The sequence below is a fragment of the Brienomyrus brachyistius genome, chromosome 19 (genome assembly GCF_023856365.1).
Source record: "Brienomyrus brachyistius isolate T26 chromosome 19, BBRACH_0.4, whole genome shotgun sequence".
In the NCBI taxonomy this organism is placed as follows: domain Eukaryota; kingdom Metazoa; phylum Chordata; class Actinopteri; order Osteoglossiformes; family Mormyridae; genus Brienomyrus; species Brienomyrus brachyistius.
This window is the reverse complement of record NC_064551.1, coordinates 4,315,321-4,330,088: the sequence shown is the minus strand read 5'-3', so window position 1 is coordinate 4,330,088 and position 14,768 is coordinate 4,315,321. Positions and strand designations below refer to the sequence as shown.

The window sequence follows — 14,768 nt, the reverse complement described above, 5'->3', positions numbered from 1 at the left end:
GTCCTATTAACCCATTAATAGTAACCCACCACACTGACCAAATCCAGGAAATGTACGGATTACATTGACCTATCTTCCATTTCTCAGGGTCTCAGTGGGCCTGGGACCTATGCCAGGAAGCACAGGGTACAAGGCAGGGAGGACCCAGTATGGGATGCAGGACAGACAGACACCACAGGCAAAAATCAGCGGATGAAGACCAGAGTACTCTGAGGAAACTCCGAAAAATACATTTACTATGTAAATACCAGTCGACTTAAGACTGTGACCGGTTCTAAGTTAATTTGGTGGTAAGTCAGCCCTTAACTTTTTATGCAAAAATCAAATTATGCATAGTGTACTATACAATATAATTATTTGGTCTATAAGTTATTGTTTAGTGTTTTTTGCAAGCATTTCTCAATTCATTACTCCCAGCAGTTGGGGTGGAAACTGTCATACACTCTCACTGGGCAACAGCTGCAGCACAGTCTTGGCCACAAATTTGCATCTGGTAACGTGGAGCAGTCGTAAGTCGATGACGACCTGCACTGCTAGAACATGCAGACACGCAGCAGAACTTGAACTCTTAGCTAGAAGTGTGAAGATACCATGCTATTCATACGCAGACTTAAACTTATTATAATTACCAAAACATTCATATATTCATCAATCCATTTTCCTGGATCACTTAATCAGTACACAGTCACAATCGGCAGACAGTCACAATCAGTAATTAATACTTATAAGGTGCAAGTATATCACATTTCCACTGGCCTCTGGTATGTGTCTTACAACAGTCATCATCAGCTAAAACACTGTCAAATGCAATGTGGATTTAACATAATAGCAGGTCTAAAATACATACAAGACCTCAGTGGCAAAGTGCAACTTTTTGGCCATCTGATGTTTTCATTGGTTAATTAAAGCCAGTGAGGAAAGCCACGGTCCCAGAGAGTGCCGCATGGCATGATGGGTAATATGTTTCTGCCAAACCGTGAGTATATATTACAGAGCCTCCTCCAGTGTGACAGGGTTTCTCTACAGGGCGGCTCACTAAGGTAAGATTTGCCAGAACATAGAGCAACTTACAATTATAGGTTTATTTTACAGATTTAAAAGTGTGTAGATATTAAGTTGTTAAAGATCCCACTTTTCCTTATTCACAAACTTGTACAATATGAACTAAATAATAAGAACATCTTAAAAGAATAAAGTGTCAAAAATAAATGCCAAACCGTTTTATTATAAAAATATAGAATTAGTAATTAGCTCATTCTTGCAATGCCTAAGCACCTGAGAGTCAAGTATGTAGTTTTGTGCATGTAAACCTTTTTATTACAGATTAATTTAATATTTTTATCATATTTGATCCATGCCCCACTAAATGCTGATCCAGGGCAGGGTTGAAGTTGGCCTGCAGTCTTTCCCAGGCAGCATAAGGCACATGGCTGGGGTACCCCCCCGACGGGAAGCCAGTCCATCGCAGGGCACATACACTCACACACACTACAGGTAATTCAGAGACACCATTTAGCCTAACAGCCTCAGGGACCCAGAGTCTCAGGTGGCTTTACAGTGCTTCAAAACATCTTTAGTGGATCAAAATTGTATCCAATCAGAGCTCGATTAAATTGTGTTGTACCTGAATAGAATCGCTTCATATTTCAATTTATCTTATCTTATCAAATATGTGTTTGTCAATTTGTACATCTATAATGAGACATGTAATTACAAATGGCAGGTTATTGCAGTACTTCTGAGGAAAATCTGATGTATGTGATGTATGTGTATTATAAATGTATAAAAAGTTAATTTCTAATGCAATACTTATATGAATGTTCAAATTAAAATCACATTCTATTTTTTTTCTGTGCAGGTTATAAAGCTGTTTTTGGAACATAAAACAATGAAAAACAACCATTCTGAGACTGATAATGTACACTACTGCTTCGAATCCTCAAATGCTTCCTGCCTTAAGCTTGTTTATCCAACCACAATACGAGCCCCTTTGTATGTTCTGTTAGGGGCCACCGTACTCCTCACTGTGCTGGGAAATCTCCTCGTCATCGTTACTATATCCCACTCCAAACAGCTGCACACTCCCACCAATTACCTCATCCTCTCCCTGGCTGTCAGCGACTTCCTCCTGGGGGCAGTGGTCATGCCGCCTAGCCTGATACGCTCCCTGGAAACCTGCTGGTATTTGGGTGACTGGTTCTGTAAGATCCACTCCAGTATAGATTTTTCACTTAGCATAGCATCAATTTTTATGCTTTATTTGATTTCTGTTGAGCGATACGTTGCTGTTTCTCAGCCTCTGTTGTATCACGCTTTGATCACAACTCGTGTTGCAAAGTACATGATCCTGACTTGCTGGGTTCTTTCCGCCCTTATTGGCTTTGGGATGGAGCTAAACAGCTTGACAATTCAGGATGTTTACCTCACAGAATTAAACTGTGAGGGAAGGTGTGCTGTGATAGTAGACAAGGTGTCAAGCATATTATCTTCCCTTTTTGTTTTCTTCATCCCAGGGTTATTTATGCTTGGCCTCTACCTGAAAATCCTAGTTATTGCACATAAACAAGCCCATTCAATTCAGATCTCAATTCTTACGGCTGAGAAGCGGGAAAAGACCAGAATCATTCTGTCTAAGATGGAGCAAAAATCCACCAGGACACTGGGCATAGTTACTGCTGTGTTCCTGTCCTGCTGGTCGCCTGGTTTTATATGCATAATAATAGATCCAGTCACTGGTTTATCCACTCTGTACCTGTATGACATTCTTATTTGGATTTACTATTTAAATTCAGCAATGAATCCCATAATTTATTCATTCTTATTTAAATGGTTTAGGGAGTCGCTGAGAAAAGCTTTTAGGAAAATATTTAACAGTTTTTATTAATTTTATTATTGAGGATACAGGTGAAATGATGGTCAATGTATAGTGTGACTGAGGTTTCTGTGTATTATTGTCTCATTTACCACATCAATGTTATCACACCTCTGATACTGACTCCTAAATCTGGTAATTATCTACACTGGCTATCTGCCTTTAATGTTAGGTCATAAGCAAAGATGGAGAAGTTTGTAATAATTGTTGTTTATTACAAACGAAACACTGTTGTATAAATTATATATAATATATTATGTACGTGGGGACGGCATGGTGGTGCAGTGGTTAGCACTGTTGCCTCACACCTCTGGGACCCGGGTTCGAGTCTCTGCCTGGGTCACATGTGTGTGGAGTTTGCATGTTCTCCCCATGTCGTCGTGGGGTTTCCTCCGGGTACTCCGGTTTCCCCCCACAGTCCAAAAACATGCTGAGGCTAATTGGAGTCGCTAAAATTGCCCATAGGTGTGCATGTGTGAGTGAATGGTGTGTGAGTGTGCCCTGCGATGGGCTGGCCCCCCATCCTGGGTTGTTCCCTGCCTCGTGCCCATTGCTTCCGGGATAGGCTCCGGACACCCCGCGACCCAATAGGATAAGCGGTTTGGAAAATGGATGGATGGATGGATATTATGTACGTGGGGTGGCATGGTGGTGCAGTGGTTAGCACTGCTGCCTCACACCTCTGGGACCCGGGTTCGAGTCTCCGCCTGGGTTACATGTGTGTGGAGTTTGCATGTTCTCTCCATGTTGTCGTGGGGTTTCCTCCGGGTACTCCGGTTTCCCCCCACAGTCCAAAAACATGCTGAGGCTAATTGGAGTTACTAAATTGCCCGTAAGTGTGCATGTGTGAGTGAATGTTGTGTGAATGTGCCCTGCGATGGGCTGGCCCCCCATCCTGGGTTGTTCCGTGCCTCGTGCCAATTGCTACAGACTCGTGCCCATTGCTACAGACACTGCCAGCTGTACAGCCGAACCCTGAATCAGGAGCAGGGATCTTTATATTCAAAGATGGCCTGAAACATGAACATCTGCATTAAACAACCTTAACAAATTGTAAATGATTCAATAAACTGCTTCAACAAATTGAGGCTGCTATTTGATGTTTAGCATCATACAGCATAACAGCTTTAGAGGTTGTATCTGGGTTAACTAGGCCATAGAAATCTACACCATCATAGCCTTTCATCTATGATTCCCTTCCCAGTGGAAGTTTAGCGTTGTGTGTAAACATACACAATGATAATAGCACCACCTACTGACACAAAGTATGGTTGCAATAGAAGCAAGGAAGATGAAATAAACTTCACATGACTGTCAGAAACATGTTTTCTAGTAATGGCCAAAGGAAGTTTCATGAATAAATTGCTGTATTTTCAAACTCCACTAGATTGTCGTCTCTGATCAAAAAAGATCTCAAAGCATGAACCCAAAGCAAACCATCTACTGCGACCAAAAACACAGCAAAGGCCTCAGGAAGCTTCGTTGGCATCACTAGGATTTTCACTTCAGATTTTAGTGCCCTCTACACTATCACCCCAACATTTATAGACACTTCTCACATGGGGGTTCTACACAGTTTCAATTAGTTATTGAATGAGGGATACAATATAGCACAGGCTTCCCCAATTCCAGTCCTGAAAGGCCAGTTTGCAACTTAGTTTGCTGATTTCCCTACTCAGACACACCTACTAAACCTGGTAAATAGTGAATAAGCTGCGTCTGAGCAGGAACATCTGCAGCTCATGTGGAGTTTCCCAAAGCAGATGCCAACATCTTACGCCAACCATGCAGAAGTTCTCCATTAGACTTTGGTTGGTGACACATTCACACCCGGACTGATTCTGTACATCCTCCCCATGACACACTGCCTGTTATTCTGAAGCTATACTGGCTGTAAACTGAACATACTTTCCATAGATCGCAAGAACATCCATCTATTCATAAATCTATTATTTAAAACCATTTGCTCAGTACACAGTCAGTATCAGTGAATAATAACGTACAGGCGCTGGACAATGACACTGAAACCCCTGGTGTTAAACCACAATAACTTATCATTATGGGGTGGTGTCACGGGCGCTCGCGATCGCTGGGTGAGCGTGCAGACAGGCGAGCGAGCAGGAACAGGCAAGCAGGCAAAGTAAGGGACAAACGGGGTTTAATTGGGAGACAGGGACCAGGATACATCGGACACTGACTGACATCAATGACGGACAAGGGGAACAGGTCAGACCAGGACTTAAATACACAAAGACTAATCAAAGGAAGCGAACACAGCAGGAGACGATCAGGGTAGTACACGTGGGTAATCAGGGGGCGTGGCACACACGAGGAGCGGACGAGCCGGGCATGACAGGTGGGGCCTCCTTTTGTGGCCAATAAAGCATCAGCTCATCTTGGGAATGACAGATACAAGTCCTGCATAGTGGCCAGAGGGATTCTGAGCCGTTCCTCTTGCAGAACAGTGGCCAGGTCAGTATGTGATGATGGCGGAGTATAACGTTTCCTGACTCGCTCCTCCAAAACACCCCAAAGTGGCTCAATAATATTGAGATCTGGTGACTGTACAGGCAATGGGAGATGTTCAGCTTCACTTTCATGTTCATAAATCCACTCTGTCACCGGCCTTGCTGTGTGTGTTGGTGCTTTATGATCCCAATACATGGCACCACCTTCAGGGTACAATGTTTGAACCATTGGGGGAACATGGTCCTCCACGATGGATTGGCGGTTCTTGGCAGTGATGCGTCCATCTAGAACACGTAGCGGGCCTTGGCAGGGCCATGATTTTGCAGCCCAAACCATCACTGATCCACCCCCGTCTGCACGCTGGGTACGCAGCAGTCCGGGTGCTAGGCCTCTTCGGAGCTTCTCCACGTCGTGACTCTCCCAGATGTGCAACAGACAGTGAAGGTGGACTCATGTTTCACATTGTCCACAGCCAAAGATTTGCGCTGCTGCCACCATTGACATCAACATTTGGCATGAACAGGACTAACCAAAGGCTCGGCTATAACAGCCCAACCATGAATATCTGAGCTCCAAGCAAACAGATTTGGTGGGATCAGAAGGGTGCATTTAATCCTGCAGTGAGTTGGCTGGCTGTGGTTTATGTATTTTGGATACAATCTGGGTTTGCTCTGCTAACTCAACCTTCGCACTCTGCTCTTAAAGATGAAATGTGTAATTAGTGAAGGTTGGCCACCAGGCTGCGCATATACAGGCGTGAAACCTCAAACACTATAATGACCAGTGTTTCAGTTGCATTTTCCAAACCCAGTAAATTAAAAGTTCATTACGTTTCAATTGTCCTGTGGTACATCGAACACCAGACCCAGCTGTTTAAAACTCCGTAAACACTCAATCTTTGATCTTCTGCTATACTCAGTCTTGTAAAACAAACTGAAGCCAAAGCCCACTTAGGGCTCCATCTTCTGAGACCTAAGCTTGCCTAGGGCTCCATCTTCTGAGACCTAAGCTTGCCTAGGGCACCACATGGGCTTAGGCAGACACTTGGCTACACTAAAACTGTAGCATGGCAGTTTAAGTAACGGTGTTCTATTAATAACCCATTAATAGTAACCCACCACAAAGGGCAATGTAATCCATACAGTTACTGGATTAGATCTATCTTCCATCCCTCAGGGTCTAAGTGGGCCTGGGACTTATGCCAGGAAGCACAGGGTACGAGGCAGGGAGGACCCAGTATGAGATGCCAGTCCATCACAGGACAGATAGACACTACAGGCAAGAACCTGCGGGCAAAGACTGGAGGACTGGAGAACATGCAAACTCCACATATACCGAGCAGGATTTGAACCCTCTCAGCTAAAAGGGTGAAGATACCATGTCGTCCATATACAGACTCCAATTTATTATAAAACATTCATACATTCCTCCAGCCATTTTCCTTACACACTTCATTTATACACAGCCAACATCAGCAGACAGTCACAATGTATTTATTTTTGCATGTATGTCCACTGTCTTGTGGAACAGTCATTACATCAGCTAAAAGACAGTCAGATGCACTGTGGATTCAGGACAATACTATCTTTCAAATACATGCAAGAACTCAGAGGTGAAGTGTGTTTGGACATCTGATGTTTTCATTGGTTAATTAAAGCCAATGAGGAAAGCCACTGTCCCAGAGAGTGCCGCATGGCATGATGGGTAATATGTTTTTGCCAAACCATGAGTATATATAAGGAGCCTCCTCCAGTGTGGCAGGGTTCCCGTACAGGGCCAAGGTAAGATTTGCCAGAGCAGTGAACCGCAGTTTGGGGTACACCCCCGACGGGAAGCCAGTCCATCGCAGGGCACATACACTCACACACACTGCAGGTAATTCAGAGACACCATTTAACCTAACAGCCTCAGGGACCCAGAGTCTCAGGTGGCTTTACAGTGCTTCAAAACATCTTTAGTGGATCAAAATTGTATCCAATCAGAGCTCGATTAAATTGTGTTGTACCTGAATAGAATCGCTTCATATTTCAATTTATCTTTTTGTATCACACCATACACCATGTATTTAAATAGATATTGTATTTTTTATGGGTCAAATATGTGTTTGTCAATTTGTACATCTGTAATGAGACATGTAATTACAAATGGCAGGTTATTGCAGTACTTCTGAGGAAAATCTGATGTATGTGATGTATGTGTATTATAAATGTATAAAAAGTTAATTTCTAATGCAATACTTATATGAATGTTCAAATTAAAATCACATTCTATTTTTTTCTGTGCAGGTTATAAAGCAATTTTTGGATCATAAAACAATGAAAAACAACCATTCTGAGACTGATAATGTGCACTACTGCTTCGAATCCTCAAACGCTTCCTGCCTAAAGCACGTTTATCCAACCACAATACGAGCCTCTTTGTATGTTCTGTTAGGGGCCACCGTACTCCTCACCGTGCTGGGAAATCTCCTCGTCATCATTACTATATCCCACTCCAAACAGCTGCACACTCCCACCAATTACCTCATCCTCTCCCTGGCTGTCAGCGACTTCCTCCTGGGGGCAGTGGTCATGCCGCCTAGCCTGATACGCTCCCTGGAAACCTGCTGGTATTTGGGTGACTGGTTCTGTAAGATACACTCCAGTATAGATACTTTACTTAGCGTAGCATCCATCTTTATGCTTTATTTGATTTCTATTGAGCGATATGTTGCTGTTTCTCGGCCTCTGCTGTATCACGCTTTGATCACAACTCGTGTTGCAAAGTACATGATCCTGACCTGCTGGGTTCTTTCCACCCTCATTGGCTTTGGGATGGAGCTAAACAGCTTGATAATTCAGGATGTTTACCTCACACAGTTTAACTGTGAGGGAAGGTGTGCTGTGATAGTAGACAAGGTGTCAAGCATATTATCTTCCCTTTTTTTTTCTTCATCCCAGGGTTATTTATGCTTGGCCTCTACCTGAAAATCCTAGTTATTGCACATAAACAAGCCCGTTCAATTCAGGTCACAATTCTAACTAACAGGCACCGTGAAAAGACCAGAATCATTCTGTCTAAGATGGACCAAAAATCCACCAGGACACTGGGCATAGTTACTGCTGTGTTCCTGTCCTGCTGGTCGCCCTGTTTTATATACATAATAATAGACCCAGTCACTGGTTTCTCCACACCGTACTTGTATGACATTCTTGTTTGGATTTACTATTTAAATTCAGTAATGAATCCCATTATTTATTCGTTCTTATTTAAATGGTTTAGGGAGTCACTGAGAAAAGCTTTTAGTAAAATATTAAACAGTTTTGATTAATGTTACTATGGAGGGTCCAGGTTAAATGCTGGTAAATGTACAGTGTGACTGAGGTTTCTGTCTTTTCTCCTCATTTCTCACATCGATGCTCCTCTGATACTGACTCCTGTGTCTGTAATTATCATTACTGACTATCTGACTTTAACGTTGGGGCACGCAACACTGCTATATAACTTTTATATAATATATTCTGGACATTGGCTCCTGATTCAAACTGATTTTCACCATTTTCCTCTCCTATTCACTTTGATTATTCAAAATTGTCAGTAAGAAAATGTGAGTGAAAAATGGTTGATTGAATGGTGACATTTAAATTCAGTGTCATTTTCATATTTTGCATGAAAATGCAGTAGTTGCCCCAAAGCACTGAAACATTCGAGAGGTGCAACCCTTCATTATAAATAGGAGTAAAAATAGCTCAAAGTTAACAGAGGACAGGAAACAGAAACTCATATGGTTAGTTGAAGAAAAATCATGGTCTGGATGTTTACTTTCTGGACCTGAAACTGCCACCTCGATAATCTGGTTAAAAAATAATGCTGCTATTCGATGTTTAACATCATACAGCATAACAGCTTTAGAGGCTGTATCTGGGTTAACTAGGCCATAGAAATCTACACCATCATAGCCTTTCATCTATGATTCCCTTCCCAGTGGAAGTTTAGCATTGTGTGTAAACATACACAATGATAATAGCACCACCTACTGACACAAAGTATGGTTGCAATAGAAGCAAGAAAGATGAAATAAACTTCACATGACTGTCAGAAACATGTTTTCTAGTAATGGCCAAAGAAAGTGTCATGAATAAATTGCAGTATTTTCAAACTCCACTAGATTGTCATCTCTGATCAAAAAAGATCTCAAAGCATGACCCCAAAGCAAACCATCTACTGCGACCAAAAACACAGCAAAGGCCTCAGGAAGCTTCGTTGGCATCACTAGGATTTTCACTTCAGATTTTAGTGCCCTCTACACTATCACCCCAACATTTATAGGCACTTCTCACATGGGGGTTCTACACAGTTTCAATTAGTTATTGAATGAGGGATACAATATAGCACAGGCTTCCCCAATTCCAGTCCTGAAAGGCCAGTTTGCAACTTAGTTTGCTGATTTCCCTGCTCAGACACACCTACTAAACCTGGTAAATAGTGAATAAGCTGCGTCTGAGCAGGAACATCTGCATCTCATGTGGAGTTTCCCAAAGCAGATGCCAACATCTTACGCCAACCATGCAGAAGTTCTCCATTAGACTTTGGTTGGTGACACATTCACACCCGGACTGATTCTGTACATCCTCCCCATGACACACTGCCTGTTATTCTGAAGCTATACTGGCTGTAAACTGAACATACTTTCCACAGATCACAAGAACATCCATCTATTCATACATCTATTATCCAAAACCATTTGCTCAGTACACAGTCAGTATCAGTGAATAATGACATACAGGCGCTGGACAATGACACTGAAACTCCTGGTTTTAAACCACAATAACTTATCATTATTGGGTGGGGCCTCCTTTTGTGGCCTTTTGTGTTCATTGGTTAATTAAAGCCAGTGAGGCCCCAGACAGTGCTGGATGGCATGATGGGTAATATGTTTTTGCCAAACCATGAGTATATATTACAGAGCCTCCTCTAGTGTGACAGGGTTCTCCTACAGGGCTAAGGTAAGATTTGCCAAAGCATTGAACAGCGTACAGTTAAAGCTTTATTTTTATAATTTTGAAAGTGATTAGTCATTCAATTAATATGCAGTAAATAATCCAACTGATTCTCATTCAGTGTTTTGTAAAATATCAACTAGATGGTAAGGATAATTTATGAGAAATTCTGAAAAATAGAGATAACCTGCTTAGTATAGAAATGTAAAATTATTTTTAAAAAAAAGCTAATTCCTGCAGCACCTAAGCACATGGGAATCAGTTCTGTGGTTAAATCTATGCAAATCTTGTTATTAAAGATTAAATAAGTTTGATATTTGATCCATGCCCCTCTGAATGTTGATCCAGGGCAGGGTCGAAGTTGGCCTGCAGTCTGTCCCAGTCAGCATAAGGCACAGATTCGAACCCCAACCTTGGAGGTGTGAGCGGGGTGTTGTAGGGTCCCTGTTACCCTAGCAGATTTAGGGGTCCCAGTACTTTACAGGGACCCTTGAACACATAAATATATATACATAAGATTGGGGCCCAGAATTCCTATGTACACCTCTGGGTGTGAGATAACAGCAGCCTCCAGCAAACCAGTGTCATCCTGTGATTTCTTTATCAGACAAATATATACTGTGAGCCGAAATGAGTCGCACCTGTGGACCTGGGCTGGAGATTCCTGGTTGTCATGGCGATTAATCTCTGCTCCTATACAGTATTATTTACTCAATGACATCAAGTTGGTTTTGACATCAGGGACTTGTGAAAATAGCGTTTATAACAGAGGTGGCTGCTCCACAGAGGTAGAGAAGGTATCTGCTTTTTACTTTAAATTAAATTATGAAACAAGTAACTTTGATATAACACATTACTAGTCTTGTAATTAAAAACACATTTTCAGTTTTATTTAGATAAATTTTGTATTGTAATTTTACAACTGTCATGCCCGGCTCGTCCGCTCCTCGTGTGTGCCACACCCCCTGATTACCCACGTGTGCTTCCCTGATCGTCTCCAGCTTTGTCCACTTACTTTGATTAGTCCCGTCCTATTTAAGTCCTGGTCTTACCTGTTTCCCTTGTCTATCATTGATGTGAGTCAGTGTCTAATGTTTCCTTCGCCCCGTCTCACTAATAAATCCCCGTTTTCCCGTCTTTTGCCTGCTTCCTGCTTCCTGCTTCCTGCTCGTTGCCTGCCCGAGCGATCGCCCGCTCTCTCACCCAGCGATCGTGGCGATCGTGACAACAACCTTAATATTGACATTAATATTCAACAATGATATTATAACCTTCTTACACACTCAGTGTATTTAGCCACCCGTCACCACTGATATAACCAGCTTGGGTGACAGAGGCAGTTACCAGGAGAAGATAGAACATACGCTATATTGCCAAAAGTATTGTGACACCTGCCTTTACACACAACTGAACTTAAATGGCGTCCCATTCTTAATACAGAGGATTTAATTATTTATTTGTCAAGAAAAAAAACCATATATACGAAATACAGGCTATGCACCCTGGGGTGGCGAGTGGCGCTGCAGGCTAAGCCTTTGTATCTGTGATCAGGAGGTCGGTGGTTCAAGCCTCAGGCAAAGTAGTATCTGTTTTTGCCTCACGTCGCCGGGCAGATCATTATCATGAACCCTTAGGGGTGCTTTGTCGGAGGACGGATGGTGGTGCGATGTGCTGAGCGACCATGCATGAGGTCCTGGGTTCAAGCCTCGGACAGGGTAGTCTTTGCTTTTGCGTCATGTCACCCTGCCACCCTTAATGGCAGCTGGTCAGAGGATGGATGGTGGCACGACGATCAAAAAGATCGCTAGTTCAAGGTCAGCCTTGGCAGAATAGTCACAGGGCCGACCCTAGAGCAAGGGCCTAAACACTAACACACAGAGACAGGTGCTACATATGTGTGAATCCTTTGTTTGGCAAGATAGGGAAAAAAAAAAAAAACATATATACGATATTCAGGCCACGCCCCCTGGGGTGGCGAATGGTGCTGCAGGCTAAGCCTCTGTATCTGTGATCAGAAAGTCGCAGGTTCAAGCCCAGCCTTGGCAGAATAATCACAGAGCAAGGGCCTTAACTCTAACACATAGAGAGAGGTGCTACATGTGTGTGAATCCTTTGTTTGGCAAGATAGGGAAAAAAAAAAAAAAACATATATACGATATTCAGGCCACGCCCCCTGGGGTGGCGAGTGGTGCTGCAGGCTAAGCCTCTGTATCTGTGATCCGAAGGTCGCTGGTTCAAGCCCAGCCTTGGCAGAATAATCACAGAGCAAGGGCCTTAACTCTAACACATAGAGAGAGGTGCTACATGTGTGTGAATCCTTTGTTTGGCAAGATAGGGAAAAAAAAAAAAACATATATACGATATTCAGGCCACGCCCCCTGGGGTGGCGAGTGGTGCTGCAGGCTAAGCCTCTGTATCTGTGATCCGAAGGTCGCTGGTTCAAGCCCAGCCTTGGCAGAATAATCACAGAGCAAGGGCCTTATTTCTAACACATAGAGACAGGTGCTACATGTGTGTGAACCCCTTTATTTGGAAAGCTAGGGAAAAAAAAGACATATATACGAAATACAGAATATATCTCCAGGGATGGCAAGTGGCGCTGCAGGCTATGCCTCTGTATCTGTGATCAGAAGGTTGTTGGTTCAAGTCCAACCTTGGCCAGATATTCACAGGGTGTTCTTTTTTTTTTGTCAAAAAAATTTTTTGGAAAAATGGACTGGTGGGTGGCTAATCCTCTGTGCTTGTGATCGAGCCCGCCCTCAGCAGAATAGTTACAGGTCAGGCCCTCGATCACACTGACTGATCCTGCGGTGCGATCTCTCTCTCTCACACACACTCCACACACACCACCACACGCCACAGGGCCAGTCAGTGCTTTCAAGGGTCTGCCCGGCAACCACCCAGCTGAGGGCGGGCTTGAACCACCAACCTCAACTTTCCAATCAAAAGCACAGCGACTTAGCCCAGTGAGCCACTCACCAGTCCCATTTGTCTCTGATCTGAATTTAACTTTTGACTCTCAAACACGTACGTGTCAGAGCAGATCCAGTGTATGGATCTGTGGCGATTTCTGAACAACTATTTATCCGGATCTGGTTCAGACTCAACTTGCTATGTGGCCCCTCAGAATTGGGACACCTGCCTTTACTCACACATGAACTTTAATGACATCCCATTCTTAATACATAGGCTTTAATATGGAGTTGGCTCACCCTATGCAGATATAACAGCTTCAACTCTACTGCGAAGGCTGTTCACAAGGATTAGGAGTCTGCTTATGGGAAGTTTTCACCATTCTACTAGGAGAGCATTTGTGAGGTCAGGCACTGATGTTGGATGAGAAGGCCTGGCTCGCAGTCTCTGCGCTGATTCATCCCAAAGGTCACAGGCCACGCCCCCTAGGGTGGCGAGTGGCGCTGCCGGCTAAGCCTCTGTATCTGTGATCAGAAAGTCGCAGGTTCAAGCCCAGCCTTGGCCGAATAGTCGCAGGGCAGACCCTAGAGCAAGGGCCTTAACTCTAACACACACAGAGACAGGTGCCACATGTGTGTGAACCCTTTATTTGGCAAGATAGGGGAAAAAAAAGACATATATACGAAATACAGGCCACGCCCCCTGGGGTGGCGAGTGGCGCTGCAGGCTAAGCCTTTGTATCTGTGATTAGAAGGTTGCTGGTTCAAGCCCAGCCTTGGCCAAATAGTCACAGAGCAAGGGCCTTATCTCTAACACATAGAGATGTGTGTGAATCCTTTATTTGGCAAGATAGGGAAAAAAAGACATATATACGAAATACAGGCCACGCCCCTTAGGGTAGCGAGTGGCGCTGCAGGCTAAGCCTCTGTATCTGTGATCAGAAAGTCGCAGGTTCAAGCCCAGCCTTGGCCAAATAGTCACAGCGCACATCCTAGAGCAAGGGCCTCAACTCCAACACGTACAGACAGGTGCTACGTGTGTGAATCCTTTATTTGGCAAGATACGGAAAAAAAAGACATATATACGAAATACAGACCACACCTCCAGGGATGGCAAGTGGCGCTGCAGGCTAAGCCTCTGTATCTGTGATCAGAAGGTTGCTGGTTCAAGCCCAGCCTTGGCCGAATAGTCACAGAGCAAGGGCCTTATCTCTAACACATAGAGATGTGTGTGAATACTTTATTTGGCAAGATAGGGAAAAAAAGACATATATACGAAATACAGGCCACGCCCCTTAGGTTGGCGAGTGGCGCTGGAGGCTAAGCCGTTGTATCTGTGATTAGAAGGTTGCTGGTTCAAGCCCAACCTTGGCCGAATTATCACAGACCAAGGGCCTTATCTCTATCACATAGAGACGTGTGTGAATCCTTTATTTGGCAAGATAGGGAAAAAAAGACATATATACGAAATACAGGCCACGCCCCTTAGGGTAGCGAGTGGCGCTGCAGGCTAAGCCTCTGTATCTGTGATCAGAA

General features: G+C 43.6%; 4 protein-coding genes across 9 annotated transcripts in view; all 4 read left to right on the top strand.

The window, feature by feature from the left end:
• LOC125714946 (trace amine-associated receptor 1-like) overlaps positions 1–3,955 on the top strand; it is a 62,437-nt gene extending 58,482 nt beyond the window's left edge. The window contains exon 4 of the mRNA XM_048986110.1: positions 2,471–3,955. Within this exon, the coding sequence (XP_048842067.1) occupies positions 2,471–2,884 (414 nt within the window). The 3' untranslated portion in view covers positions 2,885–3,955. The remainder of the gene's footprint in view (positions 1–2,470) is intronic.
• The window catches only part of LOC125714940 (trace amine-associated receptor 1-like), a 96,658-nt gene that overhangs the window by 51,506 nt on the left and 30,384 nt on the right, over positions 1–14,768 (top strand). The gene's annotated exons all lie outside the window — the stretch shown is intronic.
• LOC125714945 (trace amine-associated receptor 1-like) overlaps positions 440–14,768 on the top strand; it is an 89,185-nt gene continuing 74,856 nt past the window's right edge. The window contains exon 1 of one of the 2 annotated variants that reach the window (XM_048986100.1): positions 440–1,040. The gene's annotated coding sequence lies outside the window, so the exon portion shown is untranslated. Of the gene's footprint in view, positions 1,041–7,103; positions 7,123–14,768 lie in introns of those variants that run through there. The other variant, XM_048986105.1, reaches the window with a different exon arrangement.
• LOC125714943 (trace amine-associated receptor 1-like) overlaps positions 1,376–14,768 on the top strand; it is an 88,303-nt gene continuing 74,910 nt past the window's right edge. For 3 of the 5 annotated variants that reach the window (XM_048986079.1, XM_048986082.1, XM_048986081.1), the window contains exons 1-2: positions 7,093–7,216; positions 7,627–8,216. In XM_048986079.1, coding sequence (XP_048842036.1) covers positions 7,657–8,216 — 560 coding nt within the window. In that variant the 5' untranslated portion in view covers positions 7,093–7,216; positions 7,627–7,656. Of the gene's footprint in view, positions 1,495–7,092; positions 7,217–7,626; positions 8,239–14,768 lie in introns of those variants that run through there. The other 2 variants (XM_048986078.1, XM_048986080.1) reach the window with 2 other exon arrangements.